The sequence below is a fragment of the Gymnodraco acuticeps genome, unplaced genomic scaffold, assembly GCF_902827175.1.
Source record: "Gymnodraco acuticeps unplaced genomic scaffold, fGymAcu1.1, whole genome shotgun sequence".
Classification (NCBI taxonomy): Eukaryota; Metazoa; Chordata; class Actinopteri; order Perciformes; family Bathydraconidae; genus Gymnodraco; species Gymnodraco acuticeps.
The window spans coordinates 166,900-192,271 of NW_022991911.1; the positions used below are offsets into that span (position 1 = coordinate 166,900).

General features: G+C 41.9%; 2 protein-coding genes across 2 annotated transcripts; both read right to left on the bottom strand.

Moving 5' to 3' along the window:
- Positions 1-610: 610 nt before the first annotated feature.
- LOC117535602 (P2Y purinoceptor 1-like) lies at positions 611-3,042 on the bottom strand. The gene has a single exon (XM_034200125.1). It carries the CDS (start codon positions 2,892-2,894, stop codon positions 1,671-1,673), a length of 1,224 nt encoding a protein of 407 aa, XP_034056016.1. The 5' UTR covers positions 2,895-3,042; the 3' UTR covers positions 611-1,670.
- A 1,023-nt stretch (positions 3,043-4,065) lies between these two features.
- On the bottom strand, positions 4,066-24,625 carry LOC117535608 (CCN family member 5-like). Its single transcript, XM_034200133.1, has 6 exons — positions 24,489-24,625; positions 21,602-21,698; positions 13,419-13,635; positions 12,513-12,761; positions 8,934-9,151; positions 4,066-4,866 (listed from the first exon to the last, which is right to left on the bottom strand). The coding sequence occupies exons 1-6, from the start codon at positions 24,623-24,625 to the stop codon at positions 4,600-4,602; spliced, it is 1,185 nt and encodes a 394-aa protein (XP_034056024.1). The 3' UTR covers positions 4,066-4,599.
- Between the last annotated feature and the right edge of the window lie 747 nt (positions 24,626-25,372).

A 25,372-nucleotide genomic window follows, 5' to 3' on the forward strand; every position in this document is an offset into this window, starting at 1 on the left:
CAACAGTGAGAGTTGGCCAACTTTCAAAGTATCCAAACTGCTTCTGGAGGAGGAACCCCGTATCAAGTGCAGCCTCCCGGAGCATCAGATCCCAATCCCAATCCCTACCCTTAATTTAGAATGCCAATTAAACAATCTTAAATCTCAAAATCTCAAAATCATCTTGTTGATACAACAAAAGTTCCCTCTTTTTCCTGTGAAGGTGATTGTTAAGCTTTTTGGCAGTTTGAGCTCGTAACCTTTCTGTGTCAAAACCACACAGACTTCCTGTACAACAGATAGCGTGGAAATGTTTGCCATGCCTGCAACCTAACATATGTAAATAACCTGCATACAGTGTGAGGTGTAACCAATAGCAAAAGTTCCCTGTGTTCAAAGTTGAGTTCTGGTTTCCTTTTAAGCAATTTCCAAGTCATATTTGTATTTCCACTAAATCTTATTAAAGCTAATTCAATAATTTTGGGTTAATCCATGAAGTTTTAAGAGGCAGGATCTAGAGGTGAGGTCTGTCATGGCTGTTTAAACAGTGGACCTGCTAACAGTAGAACTGAGTCATCAAACATGATGTTTAGAGACAGGTTATGAAGACATCTGGAACAGCCCTGTGTTTCACTAAAGTATGTTAAGTAAATAATTCACATTTACTTCTGCTTTGTACCGAAGTGCTTTTACCTGTGATTTACTCTTTTTTCCCAATGACTTAGAGATTTCAGCTCAGAAGCTGCTGCTTTTTCAAGTCCCTATAACCACAGATCCAATCCATATATAAAACAATCATGAGTTTCAGCCATATATGTATAAAAACAGTAGCCAGTTTATTATATCTACATGGAAATGTCCTGTCTAATACATAATTCAGTAAGGATTCTGTTTGCCTTATCTGATCAAAATGGCCTGGACAAAATAACAGAAACACATATTTGTATAATGCAAAACAGTTTAACAGTAGCACAACATGATCATAAAGAGGAATGAACACTCTTAAATGCTTTCATAAAAACGTAATATATATTAACCTGTGTATAATTATCTAACACTAGTACAACACAGTATTTCCTTTAGACAGGCGGCCCTCTGCACTATAAGTGCATTCCTTTGTGACTTGAACACATGAATACAGGACGGCATAATTGTATTTTTTACTGCGGTTTAGAATATTTCCTAATTCTGTACTGGAACTGGAAAAGGAACTGCAACAGTGAAAAGGGCCGGGGTCTATACCCCAGTTCCTTTTCCAGTTCCAGTTTCTCTAAACAAACGTGCAATTAAGAGATGTGGCACGGTCACATGCACAGTGGAATTTCAATCTACTGCTAAGTAGGCTATATTAAAGGCTTCATCTGTAAGAGCGCCAAGGCAGGCCCACACACTGCCATGTCCTAACATGTATTGGACCGAAAGTTTCCTGCACTGTACAGAACAATCAGCTCTGAAGCACAAACAGTCACACACAGAAAGTGCAAAATATGGTCAGCACCAAGGCGCATATAAAAAATACTTGATGCAATAGGCCTACATTAGAGTAGCCTATTAAATGTGACGCAAACAGGAGCTTCAGCTGCAAAACAAACAGTTCTTCTGATATAATTCAGTCTGCAGATACAGTCTTCCAGAAGGTCATCAGGTCATGTCTCTGTGCCGTCCCCTTGGTGACCTGATGACTGGTACTGCTAGATAATAGACTTAATGTCCTGCCAATCATCATTCATCATACTTTGTTCCCGGAAATGTGGGAGTTCTGGCGGTGCAAGAAACACAGCGACTCGCGGATTTGTATTTCGGGTGAAGAATTGTCCGTCTAAAATCGGTCTACGGTAACGCGCAGCTCCTGTCAGACCGGCCAGAGACATCCGGGCCCGGTTACTGACCCGGTGGATCCTCATTAGGAAGTCATCATTCCCCACGATGTAGATCAGCGGGTTTATGACGCTGTTCAGACTAGCCAGGAATCTGCCCACTTGATGTGCGATGTAGATGTTTCGGAAACTGGCGCGGCAATCCCCACTCTGTTTCAAAATTCTGATTTTCAGGTTAACATTCCGAAAGACATGGTAAGGGATGAAACAGACGGAGAACAGAATCACCAGAACCACCACCAGTTTTACACACCGCTGCTTCAACACAGGGTTGACGTTAGATGATTTTTTGGCGAGAACCACAACAACGTGTCCGTAGCAGAGCAGAATGATCACCAGGGGGATGGCGAACCCTGTGAGGGTCCAGCCGACGCTGTAGAGCAGGTATTTGTCAATCAGCTCGTCAGAGGTGGTGTCATAACACGAGTTTATGGATGTTAGAACATTCTTGTCGAAAAACATATCAGGGAGGATCTGGATGATGACCAGCAGCCAGACCAGCGCGCTGACGGCCAGCGAGTGTCGGCTGCTGATCCTCCCCATCACCCGCATGGGGTGCACGATGCCCAGGTACCTGTAGATGCTGATGCAGGTGAGGAAGCCGATGCTGCCGTACAGATTGAGGTTAAAGCAGAAGCGGGTCACCTTGCAGAAAAGCTGGCCGAACTCCCATTTGCTCTCGCGCATGTAATAGTGCACGAGGAAAGGCAGGGTGAACAGGTACAGAAGGTCCGCCACCCCCAGGTTGAACATGAAGATGTTAATGTTCCCGATGTTGTTCCAACTGTTGCACAGGCTTCTTAGTCCCCAGATGTTGGACAGCGTCCCAACCACGAACACCGCGACGAACGCGGACGGCAGGAAGGTGTGCGTAAAATCCAGGTCGATGCGCTCGCAGGGGGCCGTCGTGTTGTTCCCAGACATCTCCTGAGTCCCCACTCGCGAAAGAATCTCCATATCATTCAACTTCCACTGGATAAAAACACAGCTGCCAGCCGGCTCTCGCAGAAACTTGTGCAAAACAAAACTGAAGTGCATTCGAAAGCAATAAGATGCCCGCCCACTTCTCCGGCAGGAGACCGTGTGATACACATGCAGACTAAACACAGATCACACACAATAACATCACCGACCTGCATTCCTGTGAACTGATTTACTCCGGCTGTTTTATATGAATAACACTCTATGAAAATGTCTCGTGGACTTATTTACTATCAGAATATGAAAATGTCCTGCTTCAGGTTCGGCCCTGAAAGCACTCACACACTCCCTCCCTCTTGACAAACACTGATTATGCAATAACCTTAAAGGTGGATTGTGGACCATCATTAAAATCAAATGCAGATAAGCCAAGGCCAGATATTAAGATATTCATCCCAGGAAGGAAGTAATGTGTTTGGTTAAACACACAATATGTATCTCATTTTCCATGAATGTGAATCAATCCAGATCATTTTATTTGGTTTTATTTGGTATTAATTATTTAATAATTATTTAAATATTCCAAAATAATAATCTATTCCAAATTCAGCATATTTTTACTTAAAGACTCTTTTTTAAAATAGCTTTCATGTCATGCACCCAAGAGACCTTGTAATACCCCGACGTGTTGAACACATCTCTTTTGATTGGATTCCAGTGTTTAATATTTAATTTTGTTTTCAATAGCTGTAATAATAATACATTACATCATTGTAATGCTGAGCTGAAGGAGGACACACCTCTTTATTTATTGGTATATATGGTTTTTAAAAAAATGTTTTTTTATGAAAGTTGAGCATTTTTTTATGAATAAGTCTAGTTTTTGTTCAATAGCTTTCATTTCATATGACCTAGTGACCTCAAATCAAAGCAGCATTTTAAAACAACACCTGGACAAGTAGAACTCACCACATTCACATCCTAACATTTGCAAATGAATACCCAGATTGACTCACTTAGATATGTGAATGTGTATGCATTAGTGTGTGTAGCTGATGGGAACTAATGAGATCACCGAGATGGAGAGTAAAGCAGAGCAAAGGGGAAATACAGAGCTGGGTGGATTTCTGTTCTGTTTGTGAACACACAACCCGAAGTGCATGATCTAATTATATCTATTCAGGAACCTGTGGCTGCTAACGGTCATAGAGCAGACATCATGCAAATAGTACATGAGAATATTAAGAAGCAGAGAAATGAAACAACCCGGGGAACGATCTGGATAGAAACAACTTTAATCGTATGACTTGTTGAGTTTCCATTTACACAACATCTGGATACATTCTCACAGATACTTTCATATCTTGTTTTCCGTCCTGATTTGAACACTTCCCTCATTTAAAACCCTGGTTAAACCATCATGTGTGTATGCAGAGGGGGGGAAGTACTAAGATCTTGTACTTAAGTAGAAGTACCAGAGTGTTGCAATACTCTGTTACAAGTAAAAGTCATGAATTGCAGATGTTACTCAAGTTAAAGTAGAAAAGTAATAGCATCAAAAATATACTTAAAGTCTGATTTAAGAGTTGATTATATTTCACATCATTAATTCAAATCTGTAAAGTAACTAAAGGCATTCAATTAATGGAGTCGAAGTACAATATTTACCTCTGAATTGCAGCGGAGTGAGTAGAAGTACAAAGTAGCAAATATATTGAGATACTCATTTAAAGTACAAGTATCTTACATTTGCACTTAAGTACAGTACTTGAGTAAATGTACTTAGTTACTTTACATCCCGGTGTGTGTTGAGTCCCTTTCCTCAGATGCAGCTCATAGCCAGGGCAGGGCAGCGCGGCCTGCGGCAGGGGGAGGGGTTGCAGGAGCAGGACTCGATCACCATCACCTGCTGCAGGGTCAGCCTGTTCTGGGGACAACGGAAAACCACCCGCACGGTCCTGGTAAGGGAGGGGCTGCAGCTGGGGGGGCAGTAGCGGGGCCGGTGGGCTCTGGTGCTCCTGCAGCCCTGGTGCTCCAGCTGGTCCGGCAGAGGGGAACTGTAGCTGCTCTCACACCCCCCCCCCGGACCCTGAAATACAAGTTGTTCAGCTGTGGGTTGTCTTGTTACATGTCCAGCGACAAGTCATTGAGGGATAATTCTTATCCTAAATGATGGCACAACATTTGTAATTTAAATATATGTATTGGTAGGGATGCTGTAATCAATAATGTCATGATTTATTACAGTGTCCTTTTAACCAAGCCTTACCTCCCTTGGCTCCAATCAGAGAACACCAGCCTCACTCAGCTACATGGTCTAACACACTATCACCTGGGGACCCAGGTCAGCAAGGGTCAAAAAGTCTTACACCGTTTATTTATTTTCTGAAATTGAACTTAAGCCGCTTTTTTTTACAGAGTAGGATCCTATGTAATGCTCACATAAAACACTAGTGGGTTAGAGCGCTGATCTTTGAATCAATGGATAGCAAGTTCCAGTCTCACTGCAGTCAGCATGTCGTTGTGTCCCTGAGACACTTCACTCCAAATTGCTCCTGTGGGGATTGTCCAAAGTACCGAATGTATGTAAGTCGCTTTGGATAAAAGCGTCTAACAAGTGACATGTAATGTAATCTTTAGCCACAGTCTTACATCTCACCCCCACCTTACTCTCCATATAGGATCACATACATGAGTCTACATGAGGTCTATATGAGGTCTACCTGGTCTACAGTTGGGCCCTTCTTACAGTGGCTTGAGATCACTTTCTTTTACTGAGCTCATGTTGTGATTGCTGTCTGCTGTTATGCCAGTGAGTGTTGTGTCTTCTAGCTAACAGGAGCTATGATATTCAGAGTTTCATATATAGTCAATCTTGTGTATATTGTATTCAACGTTTACATTTGATAGGCTGGACAAGCGTAATGTACATTGCCTTCAATTCTGTATATTATTTATGTTGTATATTGATATTGCTCCATAGATATGTATTCACCGTTTTGCGTATTTTGTTTATCTTCTACAGCTAATATGTATATCTTTATTGTTTTATAATGTAATTTTGTTTTAATTACATTTTGACATTATCATTTTTTTATTTGATTGACTTCTAATTAATGTGCAATGTCTTATCTGGACATAGCTGGTAAGGAAACCAATCCCACATTTGAATCAATGAAGTATGTCTTATATTTTATCTTATTTCATTCCATATCAGTCAGATCAGATCAGATCAGATCAGTCTCAAAAATAAATAAATGCACACAGAAGGATACACAAATATAATCCGGATTTATATATATATATATATATATATGTCTCTATCCACAAACGTATTTTTCAATGCACACACAAAAACGTAACATTTGTAAATGTAAAGAAAGTTTCACAAATATATTTCTGATCCACACACAAATAGTTACATCAAAAACATATTTGAGTATTGTTACATTTATATAAAAAACGAGGCGAGTGTCTTCGGCCAATCAGATGTCTGCTTCATTTTAAGCCAATCACATGCGTGTGTCCCCACGAGGGTGTGCCTAATGCTTTTGCAACCTAACGTAACATCTACGGGGTTTGCGGAGTCTGGGGATGTGACAGAGTCCAGTGGGGTGACAGTTCAGGGTTCATCTCCAACAACATGGCATCTGGAAGTGTAAGTGAAGTATAATACTTTCACATCTTGTCATTAGTCATGCAATAATCTCAAATTATAAATGATTAGTTTTGCTTAATTATGAAGGTAGCTCAGTTAGTTCGAGGATATTTTGAAACCTGTTCAGTAGGTTTAATTGTGTTGTAACTAATATAAGCTAACATTAGCTAGCGCTGCTAAGTCTGTCTAAAATGTCTGCATGCTAATTTGGTTGTTCTGCTATCAAGTATTATTTTTAATTGAAGTTTGACGGGGTCTATCGCTTCAAGAAGAAGTATATTAGCGTTCATGATTAAGTATGTTTAAGCTATGAATGGTTGCTTTGTTACTGGTGTGTATTGATGTATTATGCGTGGCATTTAATACTAGCGTTTGCGAAAAAGTAAGCGAAATAATGCTAATAGACAACCTAGGATGAGTAGGAGCGTAAGGTAACGTTAGCCATAGGAGTAATCAGTGGGTAAAATCAACGTTCTAATCACAGTAAATACAGTGGTAGCAGAGTAGCAGTGGGCAAAATATCCTCAAACTAACTGAGCTACCTTCATAATTAAGCAAAAGTAATAATTTATGATTCGATATTATTGCATGACTAACGACAAAATGTGTAGTAGCGGGAGCGCCACTTCCAGATGCCATTTGGTTGGAGATGAACTCTGAACTGTCACCCCCCCGGACTCTGTCACACCACCAGACTCTGCAAACCGCATAGATGTTACGCTACGTTGCAAACGCATTAGGCACACCCTCGTGGGGACACACGCATGTGATTGGCTTAAAATGAAGCAGACATCTGATTGGCCGAAGACAATTGCCTCTTAAAAAAATGTATGTGTGAATCAGAGTTCCCGTTAGAATATTTTTTCGCCGGTCAACATGTCCGTTAAAGTTTAAATCTTCCGGACAAAATGAGAAAAGTGCGCCGGTTAAAGGTCTTCTTTGTTATTTATTGTGCTTTAAAACAAATTGATATGATTCGATATTAAACAAACTAATTATAGTAGATTAACTACACTATTCAAAAGTGAACAGTAATTTACAATAACACGGGAATAATAAACGGAGCGCTCTCCCTCTCCTGACAGCCTATCAGTATCATGCAGCTCGCGGATCAGTAATAAGTGACCCGACAGTAAAACTAAACATATCTATAACTAGTTTAGGTAGTTTGAGAGGTCATTAAAATAGCTACGTGTGATATTCTAACCTGAAGTGTGTTTTGTTCCGCTCACCGCTGCATGTGATCATGCAGAGCTGGGTGTCGACTCGTCAGCAGCAGCTGATCTCTCTCTCCCGTTAGATTAGACTTCACTCGCGTTTATGTCCATATCGATCAGATCCAGCTAGTTCTAGCTAATGATAGGACTACCTGCTTATTAAAAGATACCTAAACAATAAGCGTCGCTATGCAACCGGGTGAGGCCGCAAAGTATAGCGCAGCATTATGCATTTGTTTACATGCCCACCGGAACCCCGAGGCATTACCAACAGATCAACGCACAATCAACCCATCCAGGACATCTCTTTCTCCACATTATGTGTTAGACATTAGAATTGACTATTCTTGTCAGTCACATACTCTTTTGTCTGTCACATAAATGGCGCAAGTTGCGCAACTGATGCGGTATTGCGCTAAACGGAAATTATTCGGACACTTTGACCGGAGAGATTTAGATTTGCCGGTCTTCAGCATATTTTACCGGTCGTAGTCCGGTAATTACCGGCTAACGGGAACTCTGGTGTGAATCTAGCGGCGTCAGGGGAGTCTCAAAAGTCCACACACAAATGCAGAGAGATTCACACTCAAATGCAGAGAGATTCACACACAGAAAGCGTTTTTTATATAAATGTAACAACACTCAAATACGTTTTTGATGTAACTATTTGTGTGTGAATCAGAAATATATTTGTGAAACTTTTTTTACATTTATAAAATTATATATTTTTGTGTGTGCATTGAAAAATATGTGTGTGGATGGAGACATTTATATATAAATCCGGAATTACATTTGTGAATCCTTCTGTGTGCATTTATTTCTTTTTGACACTGATCTGACCCCATACTTATAAAACCAATTGAATGTAAAAATGATAGAATCGAAGGATGAAACCCTCTGTATTGGTCACACATACATGCACACAGCACTTACAGTGACCTCGGCATTTAACCCATCCTAGCACTATGAGCAGTGGGCAGCTATTGCCCAACGCCAGGGGAGCAGTTGGGAGTGAGGGTTTGGGGGTGGAGTCCGGTGCCTTGCTCAAGGGCACCACGGCAGTGCCCAGGAGGTGAACTGGGACCTCTTCAAGTGCCAGTCCACACTCCATACTTAGGTCTGTACGGGGAACTAGCGACCCTACGGCTCACAGTCCAAGCCCCTACTGACTGAGCCACTGCCGGAGATGCACAGAAAGCCAGTATCTCACCAAAAGCCTTTGTAAACGATATGCCTGTTTTTACTCTGAAAAGTCTTAAAGTGTGTGGTGGTGGGACTGACCGGCTGCAGCCTGCGGAGCCTCGGCAGAGTCTGGCAGGGCCGGACCTGGCACAGTCTGGCCTCAGTCTGCAGGCGGCAGGCCCAGTTCCTATTGGTGCTCCGGGTGGAGACCCCGGGGCCACAGTTGTGGGAGCAGGGGCTCCAGTCTGAGCTCCAGTGGATGCAGTTGGAGATGGAGCCAAACGGCGGGCCAGACAGCCCACCCCCCGGCTCATCTGCTGGAGGAAAATATGTTCTGTGTGCATCAAGCTGAAAGTTGTTTGGAGTGGACAGCTTTGATGAGGGATTCAACACCATATGGACCCTGACATGTTGTAAACTGCAGCGTTGCTAAGAATAGTGCTCACAGATGTTTGGTCTTAGTCACTCTTCCTTGGTATTAAAATCTGTTTATCTCTTCACAACACAAAGCTGGTATTTGCCTGTGGGACCATGTGTTCACATGCTGACCAGCTTTTAGTTTCACAGGAAATAGCTGAAAATCATCCATCTACTTCAGGGTTTTTCCAAAGGGCTTGCAGGGATCAGAAGGAAATGGAGCACGCTCAGGTACTGCGGACCGCATAAAGCTTAGCAGACTCTTCACGCTAACGAAAGATCACTTCTAGGCAGGGTTGGGAGGGTTACTTTGTAAATGTAATCAGTTACTGAATACTGAATACATGCTCTGAAAGTAATCAGAATACAGTTACGTATTCAGATTACTTTTAGAATACTTTTGGAATACTTTATTTTTCCATAACAGATGGGTATGTTTTGGTGAACAGGAGACACGTATTTTACTGTTTTAATGGCTTATCAAGATCTCAAACACAACACCTTGGTGTCATTCTGGACAGCTCTCTCATCTGCACCACACATAAAAAACATCACCCGGACTGCATTCTTTGTACTGTCTTAAAACCTTTCCTTGGAATATGTTATGAATTGTAAGGTGTCCTTGGGTGCTTTGAAAGGCGCCTCTAAATAGAATGAATTATCATTATTATTTATTATCTGAAACGATGTAATAACTTCTAAAACTTTTTCCAGTCACTTGCCCCAGGCATTCAGCAGCAGCAGGCCATTCACTTTGATTTTATCCCGTTATAAATGTCATCATTTCGACAATAAAGAAATGCTACATAAACGTTATCTTGCACATTTTATCGAACCATCTCCGTTTCTAACTTTCAATGCGGGGGGCGGGGCCTCACAGACACTCTGCATCTCTCTCTCGCTCACAGACATGCTGCAGCGCCGTGCAGTGTGCACACAGTTCTGCCGGTAATGAATATTTTGTGAGGAAACTTTTCCACCAATAATTCCAATAAGTATTCCAAAATGTATTCACTTCAGGTTTACGAAAGTAACTGTAATCAGATTACTCGTTTTTCAAATGTAACGCCAGCTGAATACACTTGATGTTTGTATTCTGATTACTTAACGCCGTTACATATATTCCGTTACAACCCAACCCTGCTTCTAGGCTACTGTCCCGCAGCTCCTGCCTCTCTGTTGGACTCTGTCGCAGCGGGGCTACTGCTGTGGTGCGGAGCGCACAAAGCAGACTCTTCACAACGAAGGATCACTTCTTCGTCAAGGCAGGGAAGGTTTCGCAGTACGCAGTCTACTGTCCCGCAGCTGCTGCCTCTCTGTTGGACTCCGGTACTGCACCTTACTCACGAGACGTTGTAAAAAAAAATGGGTGGGAGGCGAACGCAGTAACCACTCCGCCAACGCCACAGTCACCCCCGTCGTGCGGGCCGGATGAGAATGTCTGGCGGGCCGGATGTGGCCCGCAGGCCGCCAGTTGGTGGCCACTGGTATAGGACGTACACACGGAGCCGTTTGGCCCCCCAGAGCGTTCCGTTTGCAGATCTATCCACCTTGGGACCCTTTATCGTTTTAGGGGTCCGTTTCCGCGGTTCCGTTATGGCCTCGTGTGAATGAACGGGCTATACCAGTGATTTTCAAAGTGTGAAGCGTGCCTCCCCTGGGGGGCGCCAGAGAGCTTCAGGGGAGGCGCAGCGTGAGGAAAAAAACAACGAGAAAAAGTCGAGTAAAGTGACACTTGCACACTTTTGGCTGTCTGTGGAGACCGAGTTCCCCGACCTCGCCAAAAAGGCTGTAAAAGTACTCATATACGGGTCGTGCTGCAGCTAGATTTGCCTGTCCTCTGTAAGAAGGTGTCGGCGACTGACATGCAAGAAATAACGGCTGTTCCAACTTTAACAACTTTATTAACTTCCAGGGTAGTGAATTGAACATGTAATTGGGTTGTGTGGTATATTTTCATGCACGCACACGCATGTTCCACAACACACACTGAACAACACTCAATTGTCCAATCGCTACCAGTGTCCTTGCGATCTTGTTATAACAACAAGTGCACGTTACTGATGCAATATGGTTGAGACCATTCGGTCTTATTCTAGAGGGGTGCAAGGAATAGTCCAAGAAGTAGTGGGGGAGTTTTATACAATATGTTTAAAACATAAAGATAAAAAGGTTTAAAAAAGTTATTTTTTTATATTTTAAGGAGGTGACGCTACTCAGCCAATCAAATCGGTGCAGTCAGTGAGTCAGCACGATAGATTCAAACACACACACAGAGACGAGACAAGAAGAGAGAAACAGTCTTAATTTTCTCTTACTGGACCTCTTTGAAATGCAATTGAATACCCCTGCATTATAGCAAAAACAACAATAATAATAATAGCAATAATAATTGGGAGGGGGGGGGGGGGCGCAACTGTTCTTATGTTATCTGAGGGGAGGCTCACCTTCCCACACTTTGAAAACCCCTGGGCTATACGAAAGAGAAAAGTAGTGGATACAATCCGTTTCGTTCCCGTGTAAACAGCACCATAGTTAAAGTAACAAAAGTAAAAGTAGTCATTGTGCAGATTGGTCCATTTCAGAATAATATATATGATGTGTTTTATAATGATTGATCATTAAAGTGTTCTCAAAGCTGGTAAAGGTGCAACTAGTTTGAATGACTTTGTAGCTTGTGAATTTACTCCAGGTGGAACTAAAGTCTGATTTAGGGCCACCCCTCCCTACACGCAGATCACGCAGACTGCGTGGGGCCTCACCTTGCTGAGGGGGCCTCATATTGCGGACGATTTATGCGTGAATGTGGTGCAATTAATGTTATGCGCAAATGCGGTGCAATTATGCACCCATCAACGTTCGCAAAACATGTGTGGCCGACCCGGAGGGCCATATGAAACACTTTCGACCCCCTCCGACGTAAGCGTGACATATGCGGTTTTCGGGGGAAAAGAGCTGGCTCCGCTGCGGTATGAACAGGAAAAAACGGTGCTTATCAGGCTCAAGCTCAGAACCGGCCCTGGAACCGCGTTGGTGTGAAAGGGGCATAACTGACGGGTCAAATTTGACAGGGAACACCAAAGTAAGGGGGGGAAAACCAAGACGACATAAGTGCATTGTCCCTTCTTAAATAAACAAATACAAATTCAAAATGTAGCTATTTCAGGCTTTTCCTCTTTCATATGAATCTGAACAAACAAATTTGTTGTTGCCGTTGTTCTTCTGATAGTGTAACATCACGGACAACATGACCCGCCTCACCTGCAGGGGGGTTGGGGACGATGCTGTTGTCCCGGCCTTCACACACCCACTCCCTGCAGCAGCGGCCTGGCAGTCTGAGTAGCTGAGGGCGGGTGCACCCCTCAGCAGGCCTCTGCAGATCCTCGCTGCACAGGGGCACACAGGTCACCCCCCCACCCATGCAGTGGCACAGCTGGGCACAGGACGGTTGAAACACCTCCCCCTCCTCCAGCCTCCTGCCATCCAGCTCACAGCCCAGCTGGTTTCCACCTGACCACAACAGAAGGAGGGGGGGGGACGTTATGCGGGGGAGTGCCACGTTTACTACATCCTTGTGGTGCCAATATGTGGTGAGTTAAGTCAACATGTGCAGACAGAGAACCTGCAGGAAACATGTTGGTATCGAATCGCTGCCTGGAGCTGAGCAAGAAACTGTTATAGGGAGTCAGAAAGATGGTCGGTTTTATCAAATAACTGAAAACATGAAAGAAATGAAACACATACCTGCTCAATAATGCAATAATTATTATCATGATGAACATAGTAGTAGCAGTAGTTGTAGTGGTGGTAGTAGTACTAGTTGTAGTAGCAGGCAACCTCAGTACTATCAGTACTTCAGATTGCTTATAATAAGGGGAAATAGGAAGGGTATATTTCAAGCTTGTTATGTTAATAAGTTAATGGACTTTTTTTAATCAACTAACATTTCTTTGAAAATGTTCTCATTTTATTGACTTGATTATTTTCATTAACACATGAAAATTACTGTGTAATATATTTTTACACAAGGGCTGTAGTTAGGACAGCCCTAACATGAAATGGTTGTTATCCTTTAAATGAGAGGTAGACGATGCTATGGTAGTAATGAGCAGAGCACGGAGTAGCAGTAGCTTCTGATCAGACTGATTTGTGTGAGTGTGTACGCACCAACACACTGTCCCGGCTCCCCAGGGAAGCTGGCGCTGAGGTCACACTGCAGGCCCCGGGAGGCATCACAGGGCCGCCGGGGGCCACAGGCCTCGCCCTCCTGCCGGGCGCACAGCCTGCAGCACCCACAGCCGTCTGACACCAAGGGGACCCCCGCCGGGCAGCGCGGCATGCTGGGAGGGCACTGACAGGGCCCAACACAAGGTTGGCAGCACACCTGGTGTGAGAGAGCAGAGGTGGGAAGTAACTAGTAAGTACACATTACATTACATTACATTGCATTTAGCTGACGCTTTTATCCAAAGCGACTTACAATAAGTACATTCGACCAGGAAGACACAACCTTGAAGAAAACAGAATCATATAAGTACATCAGGTTTCATAGAGCTAAAACATTTCAAGTGCTACTCAACTGGCTTTAGATAAGCCAGTCCTTTATTAGTATATAAGTGCTTTGTTAATAGTTCACATACTCAAGTACCATTTTGAGATATTTGTACTTTACCTGAGTATTTCCAGTTTTTGCTACTTTGTACTTCTACTCAACTACTTGTATTTAATACCTTTTACAGATGTGGATGAATGATGTGAAATATAATCAAGTAAGCCCCAAGGACCCCCTCGGCGGGTCCTTTTTTTTTCTTTTTCACGACACTGTGTCTCAGGGGATCTTAATATTTAAGAACCTATTAATGTGATATACCAGATTAACGGGAATAATCTCAGCTAACTGATGATACAAACCATTTTTACCAAAACAAAACACAAGTCTCATAAGAAGCATCTAAATGACCCCTGAGCGAAAAATGCTAACGGACTTTGGCACAGAACTCCAGATAAAAGTACCCTTATTACTTATCGTAGCTGCACATACAAGATATCCGATTAAAGCTGAGGTTCCACAGATTATTTAAGTATATATATCATCACTGAGTGATCCGAACTCTTGACAGGGGAAGCAAACACAGACATCACAACACGTATACCTTTACGTGGCTTTTACGGGAGATCCTCTCACCGTAGCTGTCAATCTGATCAAAAGACGTGTTCAATGGCATTAAAACGAGAAAAAACGCAGCTGAATCGGTTAATTCATAGGTTAATAATGTTTCTGGGTAATCATTTTTTAAATTTATAATCCATAATTCCATTTTTATGTAAAAATCGGAGGGTAAAAGTTAGCTGCTAATGGTAGCTACCAGAGTTATCGCAGCTTCCGGTCTTGGCTATGCGGCAGTCTCACACATGCACATTACCAAATAAGGAGTATATGGGAGTTCCCTTAGATTCCATTGGCTCTGACGGTTAGAAAGAGATGTCAATCAGCAAAATCGAACAAGCGGGGCCAGAGATAGGTCAAATCCACCCAATTGACCCCAGAAGTGTTTTTTTTGTTGCTAAATCTCTCTAAAAAGGTCAAATTTAACTTGTTTTGTATCAATCTTGATACAGGGTACTTATTATATGTTGTAGTTTGGATTCCTAAAGCTTTTAGTCTACCATCCCATTATTCAAGGGTGGTTTTCACTATAAGTAAAACAATTTTTTTGGACGGACACAATAATCAGCCTTTAGTTCCACCTGGAGTAAATTCACAAGCTACCCTGCAGTATACAAAGTCATTCAAACTAGCTGCACCTTTACCAGCTTTGAGAACACTTTCATGATCAATCATTAGAAAACATATTATTCTGAAATGGACCAATTTGCAAAATGACTACTTTTGGTATATTTTGATGCTAATACTTTTGTACTTTTACTTGAGTAACATTTTGATTCTGAATGCAGGACTTTTGCTGTAACAGAGTATTCCTACACTCTACTTCTACTTTTTCTCAAGTACAAGATCTGAGTACTCCACCCCTGGGAGCGAGATACAGCTGCTGTTTATACTGTCGCTCAGCAGCCTGTTGTGCAGCCAATTAGCTCTCAGGGTATAAAAGTAGGAAACAATGCTTGTTTCTACGGGTTCCACCTAGAGTTTAGTTTTGACCACATACACACACCGACACTGAGGTAAAGTTTGGCTACACAGTGAAGTAAAGTATGGCTTCACTGAAGATAATTGGTTAGTGCTGGAAGGAGTTTGGCATGAAGTCATGTTATGCGAAAGTATTGTTCTCTGGAATTTCTTTCTACTGAAGAAACAACATGATGCTGTTGAGGGTTGCAAAGGGGCGGAACATTTCCGGAAAGTTTCTGGTAAATTTCCATGGGAAGTTAAGCTGGGGAATTTTGGAAATATTCCATATATGAAATAAATACATTTAAGTTTTCCGCACTCTCGCGGGAATATCTCCGCGAGCGAGCTTAAGTTTCACTTTCGATTGCATGATAGAGCCCAGCGCAGCGCAACACCTTCGTCACATGTTGCCACTTGTTTGTACCATTTTCAGGCGATTTGTAATCTGTTATAGAAAAACGATGTGTTTTTGGATATTTGAGGAGAAACACTGTACTACTAATACATTTGTATGTGATATTTGCAATTTAAACATTAAATACATATATTACCCCATAAATGTCTATTTTGCACAGACATTTGGAGGGGCTATTGCTCTAAACTGGAAAAAGGGCCTCCCCCCGAAAAAATAAATAAGACCAAAACGATTATTACATTAACTAATTTGAAAAGTAATTCACATCATCATCTCATAACAAAATATGCTAAGGTAACTACTTGCATTCAGTGACTTGATTTTTAAAATGAAAACCAGTGACATTTTTTGTTTTGCGGTCCATATCTCATTAAAATATCTAATGTTAGTAACTACAGAAAAAATGGGGACAATTCAATGTAGTTTGACCATTGTAACTGCTGTGCAGAAATACTGATAAAATAGGGCTTCTATCATTATTAATGAAACCAGCTCAATGCACATTATTCTTATTCTTTATGAGCACAGTAACGGTAAGGTATCTAATGACTTATTTATTTAGTATTCCATAACTTAATAACAGAGATGGTCAAATTAAAGTAGAGACATGGCAGAAATCCTACAATGAAGCGGGACAGTGAAGTGTCCTCCTGTGAGAGGGCGATCAAGAAAAGAGAGCGAGCGAGCGGCGTGATTGATTGATTGATTGAAAAGTTTATTAACAGCTTGTATATTGGGTACAGTACAGTACAGCTCAAAACATACAATTGTTAAGGGGATGCAGACCAGAGAAAGACTTTCGTCTTGTTTACATCAGGGTCCCCCATTTCCAATTCATCATATAATTTAAGACATATAAGACATATTTGACATACAGATGGCTTATTTACAATTTACATACAGGTGGTTTTTTACATACAGATTGCTTATTTGCAATTTTCATTTTAGATTTCGTTCTAATACATCCTAACCGGACATTTAAGACATACCAAGTCTACAGATATACAGTTAGTAACAGAGTCTAAAATGCGAGTATATACATAGATGGGGGGGGAGCTGTCCATTGAACGACAGGTTGAGATTTGTACCATTACCGGGGCCAGTTTTGCAATGCTCTCCCCCGAAGGTGCTCTTTAAGAGAGGTTTTGAAGGTAAGTATAGTTTTACTTTCCTTTACAGTTGTGGGAGGAGCGTTCCACCTTGATTGCGAAACGTGTATTCCCCCTTTTTTGTGCCAAATCTGGGTTTCACATGATTTGTGGAGCTCCCTCTGGTGTTATGATCATGGTATTCCTTGACCTTTGGGAAGAATTTTGACATGTACATGGGTACCATAGAGGTGTAGTGGATCTTGTAGACCAGGCCCATTGCAAGTAGCTGTACTCTGTCGTCTACTCTAAGCCATCCTAGGTTGTCAAAGTGGGCAGAGGTGAGGTGGGTTCTAGATGAAAGGTCAAGCAGTAGTCTGACCAGTTTATTTTGCGATGTTTGAAGTTTTATTTTTAGCGCCTTGGAGGTGCTATGGTACCATGACGTGCAAGCATAGTCATAGTACCCTTGAATGAGTGCTCCTGCCAGAGTTTTCAGGGTGTTTTTGTTTACCAGAGAGGAGATCCGGTATAGGAATCTAGTTCTTTGATTGACTTTTTTTATTACATTGGATGCCATTTTGTCACAGAAGAGGTTTGCCTCAAGAATAGATCCTAGATCTATTAACGTTGAGGGAGTTTACCATGGCTGTTTAATAGGAGTTTACGGAGCAGATGAAAAGACACAGAAAGACAGAAGCACAATAACAAGTATATGTAGGTATTTTTTTGTAAATAACCGACGGTGTCAAGAGGAAGTAAAGTCCCTGCCATGAGAAAACTCAAAATCCATTTTCCAAAATCCGACACTAGAGGTGGTCTTAACGCACCGGCACCAATAGGCCTACAGTAGCCTATAATAAACAATATAGGCCTAACATGTGTAATCACACACTTAGCGATATAGAACATAAATAATAAAAACGTAGGCCTACGTGGTTTAAAAGACTTTTGTGGTCATACTGTGGAATGAGTTCACACTGAAACGAGTTCTTCATTGAAAATGTCGCGGGCAATTACATGCAAGAAGAAGGAGAAGAAGTAGTAGAAGAAAAATGAATCTGGTGTGTTTCCCGTAGCGAGACACTACAATACTAATTGTGGGCTTATCATAAAAAAAAAACAACCTCTCGCTCTCTCCAGAGGGGCAGGTCAGCCAAAAAGGGAAAACGGGCCGTTGCCCGGGCAACATTAGCCCGTACCTGTGCACGTCCCTGCCCCATAATATCATCAAAACTTGCTTCACTTTGTGTAGTCCACAGGCTCAAATGTGTGGCTTCATTTGTCTTGTGCTTCGGGCTCAAAAGTGTGATCCAGTCTTCTAGAAATCATCTGTGCATGTGATGGAGGAATGCACAGTGCCTGTAGGGCAGTGGTTCTCAAACTTTTTCTGTCAAGCCCCCCCTTTGGAGAAAAAAAAAAGTCGGGCCCCCCCAACACAAATAGTCAGGCTCAGTGGCGGCGCCAGAGATTTATTTTGGGGGTGCTGTGGGGTAGCTTGACGTTTCGTAGAGGGTGCTCAAACATTTAGGGTTTCCCATTAATGTACCGGGCGCTACAGAGGAATTTTCTACTGCAACACTCCCCACACATATACACAGTGTACCCGCGACTGTTACAATGAAGGCTCGATAATCAGCTCACGGCATATAAGGTGTAAGCAGGGGTAAAGTTCTATTTTTATAGGTGGTGTGTGGACCTCACATAGGGGGGTCCGGGGGCAAGCTCCCCCGCGAAGATTTTTAAATATTGAAGTTAAAAGCATCAATCTGGTATCTTTGAGAGCAAAATGAAGAGATCTATGGATACATCTCTCAACATCCATTTGAAACAGAACTGTAAACAGATGTACTATTTCTTTATGGATATTTTGCAAATCACTCCCCTTTTAAACGTTATTCTTGTTTTACTGTCATATAGTTTTTCATTCATTCTCTTATTTTTTTATAACTATAATGATCATATAAACGTGTGCCTCGGAAATAATTGTTTACATTAATGGTGACCAAAACGTTTGAGACCCACTGAGATAACACAGAGTCCTTTAGCTCACTGAGTCTCTCAGTCTGACAGGAGAGGACTCTCCTCCACTTTGTTGTTGAAAAAACTCCTTATATCCGTTAGCGTAGCTCGCTAGCACCAGAAGCTAACAACAACGATATCCGGTACCGGTGCGCTATCTCTCTCTCGCTCGCGCACGCACACAAAATGGCTCGTTCCACACACACACAGAGCCGAGCTTTAATGAAACACAGAGACCCAGACGTAATAGTACTGTACTGTATCATATTATTTTCGAATCAATAATTTTTCAAAATATTATTTTTTTAATTTATTTTTTAAATATTTTTTTTATTTTTTAGACATTTTTTCTCCTGGTCTCTCGCGCCCCCCCTGTCATGCCTCTGCGCCCCCCTGGGGCGGCGCGCCCCCCACTTTGAGAACCACTGCTGTAGGGGGTGTGGTCTCAATAGCCTTGCAGTAAGCAATGTGCTATGTGCATGTGATTGAGGAATGGCATGGATATTCAAGTGAATTACATCTGTTTGTTTTAGTCATGATTATGCTAAAATATACTTTCCCTAACTATATTTAAAGGTGGGGTATTTCATTTATTTCAGATACACTTTTTGTTATATTCCATGGAATGCTCTTAACGCCCCGATAGCAATGAATACATCAAATGCTTTGACAAAAAATCCATTAAAAAAAGTCATCTGTGGAAGCCGTAGCGCTGTAAAAAGCACGACCAATCATCTGAGCCGGCCTGACTAAAGTAACTGGATGGCCTACCTGCCTGTCAGCCTTCCATCTCGTGCACACACTTATCTCGTGCCCTCATTGGTCATGTGCGCGTTCATGTGTGTTGGAGGAGGGGCTCTGTAAGGAAGTGGCAGATTTTTTCCGGTTCTAGCGCCCTCGAGCTGGTTTCTCCAAAATTATCTACCCCACGTTTAAGTTCCCTATGAAGAGCCAATCTTCAATTTAGAAAATTCCCAGTTTATTCCCATAAATTCCTGTTAATTCCCATGGAAAGTTTCCATCTTTGAAAATTCCCGGAATTTTGCAACCCTAGTTTCAAATGACAATTTATTTCTCTGAGCAGCACATACAACTCTTTTATATCACACTTTACTGCATTGATGATAGATAAACTGCTCCTGACTCTGATGCCATCTGACAGTCTTTCCGTGGAACTCAGGGTGAATCATCTGTATTCCTGCAGCTCTACACACAGGCTCACACACGTGGCAGCAGTGTGGGTTGTTTGAGGTGATTCAAAATGAATCTATGTTTACTCAAAGTGCTTTGACATTCCACATCTCAAAAAAAGCCAGCCTCCCAGTATGTCTTCCAGGGACAGCCCCATGTCAAACCATGAGCTGCCTCTTTCAGATTATAGTTTCATCATTGAATCATACCACATATTTTCAGTGTATCTATTTCCTATGTCACCCAGCAAGGTCAGGGGGAAGTTTTTTCTAATCGACTACTATAGTGAAAAGATTAGTCAGTGCAGATCATCAGCAGGCTTGGGGAGTAACAGATTACATGTAAAGGGTTATGTTATCAGGATACAAACAAGGTAACTGTATTCCCTTAAAGTTACATAAACAAATACATATCAGATTACTGTAACATTTCTATAACTGGGGTTATTTGCAGGATTACAATGTTAGTGAAAATCTAAAAAGAGGATCAGATTTTATTGTAGGAATTATTATTGTGCTTATACTTTAAGGGTTCAAGGTTCTTTATTGTCTAACTAACATTGCTACAGAGTAATTATGTCGTTGAAAATCTTAGGTCACAGGTTTCTCCAACAATGCAACAAAAAAGAGCAGAGTTGGAGAGAGCCAAAGACAATGCGGCCATCTTCACCGGCGCACCTTCAGCTTTAGGTGTGAATCTATACGCCTACTGCCTGAATCTGCTTTATGGTTTTCACTTTCTTTGCTTCATTTGTTCTGTTTTTAATTCTGTAGGTGAACCTATGTTCATTAAATAGTGTGCGTATTAAACTAAAACGGAGCATTTTCTGTAAACTCAGATGTTATCTCTGCTTTTTTCCACTGTAGTATGTGCTCATGTGTTTCAGTGTTGGTGTAGGCTGCTGCCTGAATATGCTGAAGGAAATACAGATTTTCTTACCAATCATTTTTTATCCTAAATATCTGGGTTTCTTCTTTTCCAAGGTCACATTGTTCTGTTGTCTTAAATAATTCACTTCAGTAAAAAACATTTTATTGATATTTCTTTACTATTGGATTTATTTGCATTGCATTCAATATTGAAGTCATCCGAAAGTAACGGAAAGTAACCAGGTTGCATTACTTTTATATGTTCACACTCAGATTAGGTTACTGATACATTTTGTTTACAGGTAACATGTAATTGTAACATAATACATGTATAAAGTTACCCTCCCAACACTCAGACATCACAATAGGATCTTTAAATATCCTTTGATAAGCACTAGATCATTCTGAGGGACATCAGTACAACACCTGGACTGATTTTCCAATCATAGAATAAGATACAGTCATTCATATTTTTTTCCATGCCAAACATTGGCTCATCCCACATGGGATTAAGGGACAGTTATTTCTGAAGCATGCAACATCTTCTGGTCACATATACAGTATACCAAACAAAAAGCAAAACATCAGCTACAACAATATCCTCCTAGAGATAGATCTGCCTCATGAGGCCTCACCTGAGTGATGACACACAGCAGCAGAGAGCAGAGCAGCTGTCTTCTGGCCATGTCCCTCGCCACTGCCTTCTGCTCCTTCTCTTGTTCTCCTCCCGCTCTGGAGAAGATGTATATTAAAACTGCCTGCCTCCATTCACTTATATAGTCCCGGTTCTGATGTCACAGGCAGTGGACTGTGGAGTAAATAGTAGCTGGAAAAGAATAAAACCTCCCAGGACCAGGACACATTTCTGCAGTAACCCTTTCCACTGCCCCACGTTGCCCTGGATAGGTCTGTACCTGCAATGTGCTGCTCAAATATCCAATCAACTTTTCGGGTGGCTAACGAAATAGAGCTAATTTAAATTAGACTAAACATTGACTAGCCTATAATGTAGTATTTACAATGGATCAGATGCATGTGTATGGTGCCGCAAACAGCAACGGAGTGTTAGCATATAGCTGGTGAACACATTGGAGCGTTTAACATTTAAAGAGACAGATGAGTTTGTTGAATAATTTGCCTGGTCACCAGAAACATGACTATTACTGGAAGCTTATTAGGACAGCTAATGTCTACATTGTTAGCCACAAACATAATAAGAGAAGCAAATACAGTACATTATACCCTACTGCCATTCTTTTTTGAATGTCAGAATTGCCAGGTTCCCTCAAAAATGCAATCAGCTAACAATCCCACAATGCAATGAGTCACATTATGTAGATGACAATCATTGCTTGGGGACTCCCCATCTATGATGAAGCTAAATTACTCACAATCGTTATGATCTGATTTCACGATTTACTACTCCTTATCAAGAAAACTTCCACGGTGTGTTTCATGGAATTAATGATTACCGAATTCTGCTGCCCCAAAGAGATGGAAATTATTAATAAATGTTCCTTAACTCAATACATCTGAGTAAAACATTTCTCACCACAAAATATTTTCATTAATTTAAACAACTAATTATAGCTGATTTATAATACGGCCATTATACATGTGTATAGTTGTGTTTGTGTGAGAGTGTGTGCAGCATTTTAAATCAGCTAAAGAGTCTTAAGAGACCTTTTGGGACAGCCTGATAATAAAAAGTTACAATAGGAGGCATTTAAGTAGCAAATGCAGGAACTAGTTTTTCTGTAATGTTGTGAGGCAGGATATGCCTGATTTTTGCAATATAACCAACGGTCCTTGAGATTTGTTTTATGTGGAATTTAAAGGACACATCCTGATCAAGTATAACGCAGAGACTCCTCACGGTTTTGCTGGAGGCCAAGTTGGTGCCATCCAGAGTGAGTATGTTGTTGCAGTTTGTTGATAGTTTATTTTTCAGAGATGCTTAACTCTAACCCTTTAACATCACATTGAAGGTCCTTCAAGTTTTTAAGTCCTTGAGGCAATTAAACATTTTAATGAACTGATTGGTTTCATCAGGCTTGATCGATAAATATAATTGAGTATCATCCGCATAACAATGAAAGTTTATGGAGTGATGCCTTATAATATTACTCAACGGAAGCACAATATGCTTTATATTTATACATGATATAATATGAATAAAATAGGTCCAATTACAGAGCACTGCGGCACTCCATGGTTAACTTTGGCTTGCAAGGAAGATTCATCATAACATGTACAAACTGAGACCGTTCAGATAAATAAGACGTGAACCAGCTTCAACTAGGGTTGATTAGCAGGCTTATTTATTTAAACGTTTATTTGAATCGGGACAGTGCACATTGATGAACACTTTAAAACAAAATAATGCTTACAAGTGTAAATGAACGGGATTTTAGCTTTGAGCTAATTTCCATCCGTAGTCCCATCACATACAACATATAAGAACATGACATTTATATGCATAGCAAAAATAAATACATGACATCCAGGAAGAGCATAAGCAGCACACAAGCATTTACCACATGGCAGTACAATGTAGCAGCTATGATATATAAAGTGCAAGAGGAGTTACCCCTGTGTTAAAGTGCATTTAGCGGTGATTGCACATCTGTTTGTTGCTCAACCTTTCTTTGAGTTGACCTTTAAAACTATTGAGAGTGGGACAATCCCGTATCTCAGTTAGGAGGCTATTCCAGAATGAGCTGCCTTTAACGGAGAGAACATTTTGTCCAAAAGTGGTCTGTCTGCGGTGGACTTCACAGTCTCCTCTGGTTTCTGACCTAGTGCAGCGTCCAGTGTGTTTTTTGTCCATGTAAACATTTATAAAAAAAACACATACTTTCAAAAGACTTAAAATTGTCAAAACTCAATAAATTGTGTTTCTCCAGGATGGTACAGTGGTGGTATGAATGTGGCTTTCTGTCAAACACCTTGATAGCTCTCGTGCACAGCTGTTCTATGGGTTTCAGGTTTGTGGCTCAAGCGAACGACCAGTTTGTCTAACAGTATTCAATATGGGATAGAATCATACAGTGGAGGTATGACTTTGCAGCTGTAAGCAAATGTTGTTCAGCCAGTGTTGAACCTTGTCCAAAGCATTTCCAAATCAAAAGCCCTGGATGAACGGCGAGGTGCGTGGCAAACTAAAAGTGCGCACTATCGCGCACAGAGCTGGAGATTTGGAGGAGCTCAGGAATTCTAGGTATGATCTCCGGAGAGCAATCAGCAGTGCAAAGAGACAGTACAAAGAGAAGGTGGAATCTGACTTCAAAGGCTGTAACACCCGGAACATGTGGGCGGGACTAAGAACAATGACAGACTACAAAGGAGCAGCGGGGGGTGCTGCGGGAGTGTCTGCGTGCGCATCTCTCCCAGATGAGCTGAACAGCTTTTTTGCACGTTTTGAGAGCAGCCAAGCTGTGGAGGCACAGAAGGACCAGGAGCCATGCCCTTTTGTTTTAAACAGGGCAGATGTGAGCAAATCCTTTAAAAGGGTTAACCCACACAAGGCTCCTGGACCTGATGGCATCCCTGGCCGTGTTCTCAGGGTGTGTGCAGTTCAGCTGGCAGAGGTGTTCACAGACATCTTCAACAGGTCCCTGCTGCAGTCTGTAGTCCCCACATGCCCCACACTTCACCATCGTTCCTGTCCCCAAAAAGACAAAAATCACCAGCCTCAATGACTACCGCACAGTAGCACTCACCTCCATCATCATGAAGTGCTTTGAGCGGTTAGTCAAAACCTTCATCACCTCCTCCCTCCCTGACTCTCTGGTACAGAGAAGAGGGTCTTTATTCCATGTACTTCCTGGTTCTCAGGAAGACAGGGGAATTCAGACCTATTCTAGATCTCCGCGGCCTGAATCGCCACATTTCCTGCAGGAAATTCCGCATGTTAACTATGAAACAGTTTCTGGGGCTTGTGCAGCCAGGCGATTGGTTCACCACCATCGACCTGAAAGACGCATACTTTCATGTAGAAATTGCTCCAGAGCACAGAAAGTGTCTGCGTGTTGCCTTCCAGGGGATAGCCTATGAGTACAACAGGCTGCCATTCGGCTATTCCCTATCCCCACGCATATTCAGCAAATGTGTGGCCACAGCGCTTAAACCGAGTTTTCTTTTACTAGACGCTCTCATAGTCATGGGAACAGGCAATATTTTGCACAGCACAATTGATCACACACCTAACCAAATTAGGCTTTGCAATCAATTGGAAAAAAGAGCACCCCCATACCTCGCCAACAGGCGTTGTATTTGGGAGTGGTGCTCGATGCAGGCGTGCTACGCCCCACCCTGTCAGAGTGCAGACGTGCGTCCCTTCTCCGGGCGGTTCACAGTTCTGGAGCTCTCCTCCCTAAAAGCACTGTCGTGGAACACAGCTTTGC

Bases quoted from the DNA above. Each gene is read 5' to 3' on its own strand.
- LOC117535602 (XM_034200125.1), bottom strand. From the start codon at position 2,894: ATGCACTTCAGTTTTGTTTTGCACAAGTTTCTGCGAGAGCCGGCTGGC.
- LOC117535608 (XM_034200133.1), bottom strand. From the start codon at position 24,625: ATGGTGAAGTGTGGGGCATGTGGGGACTACAGACTGCAGCAGGGACCT. The intron at 12,762-13,418 runs GTGCGTACACAC...TGTTGTGGTCAG, and splicing joins GGAGCCGGGACAGTGTGTTG to GTGGAAACCAGCTGGGCTGT. The intron at 4,867-8,933 runs GTCAGTCCCACC...CTTGTATTTCAG, and splicing joins GGCTCCGCAGGCTGCAGCCG to GGTCCGGGGGGGGGGTGTGA.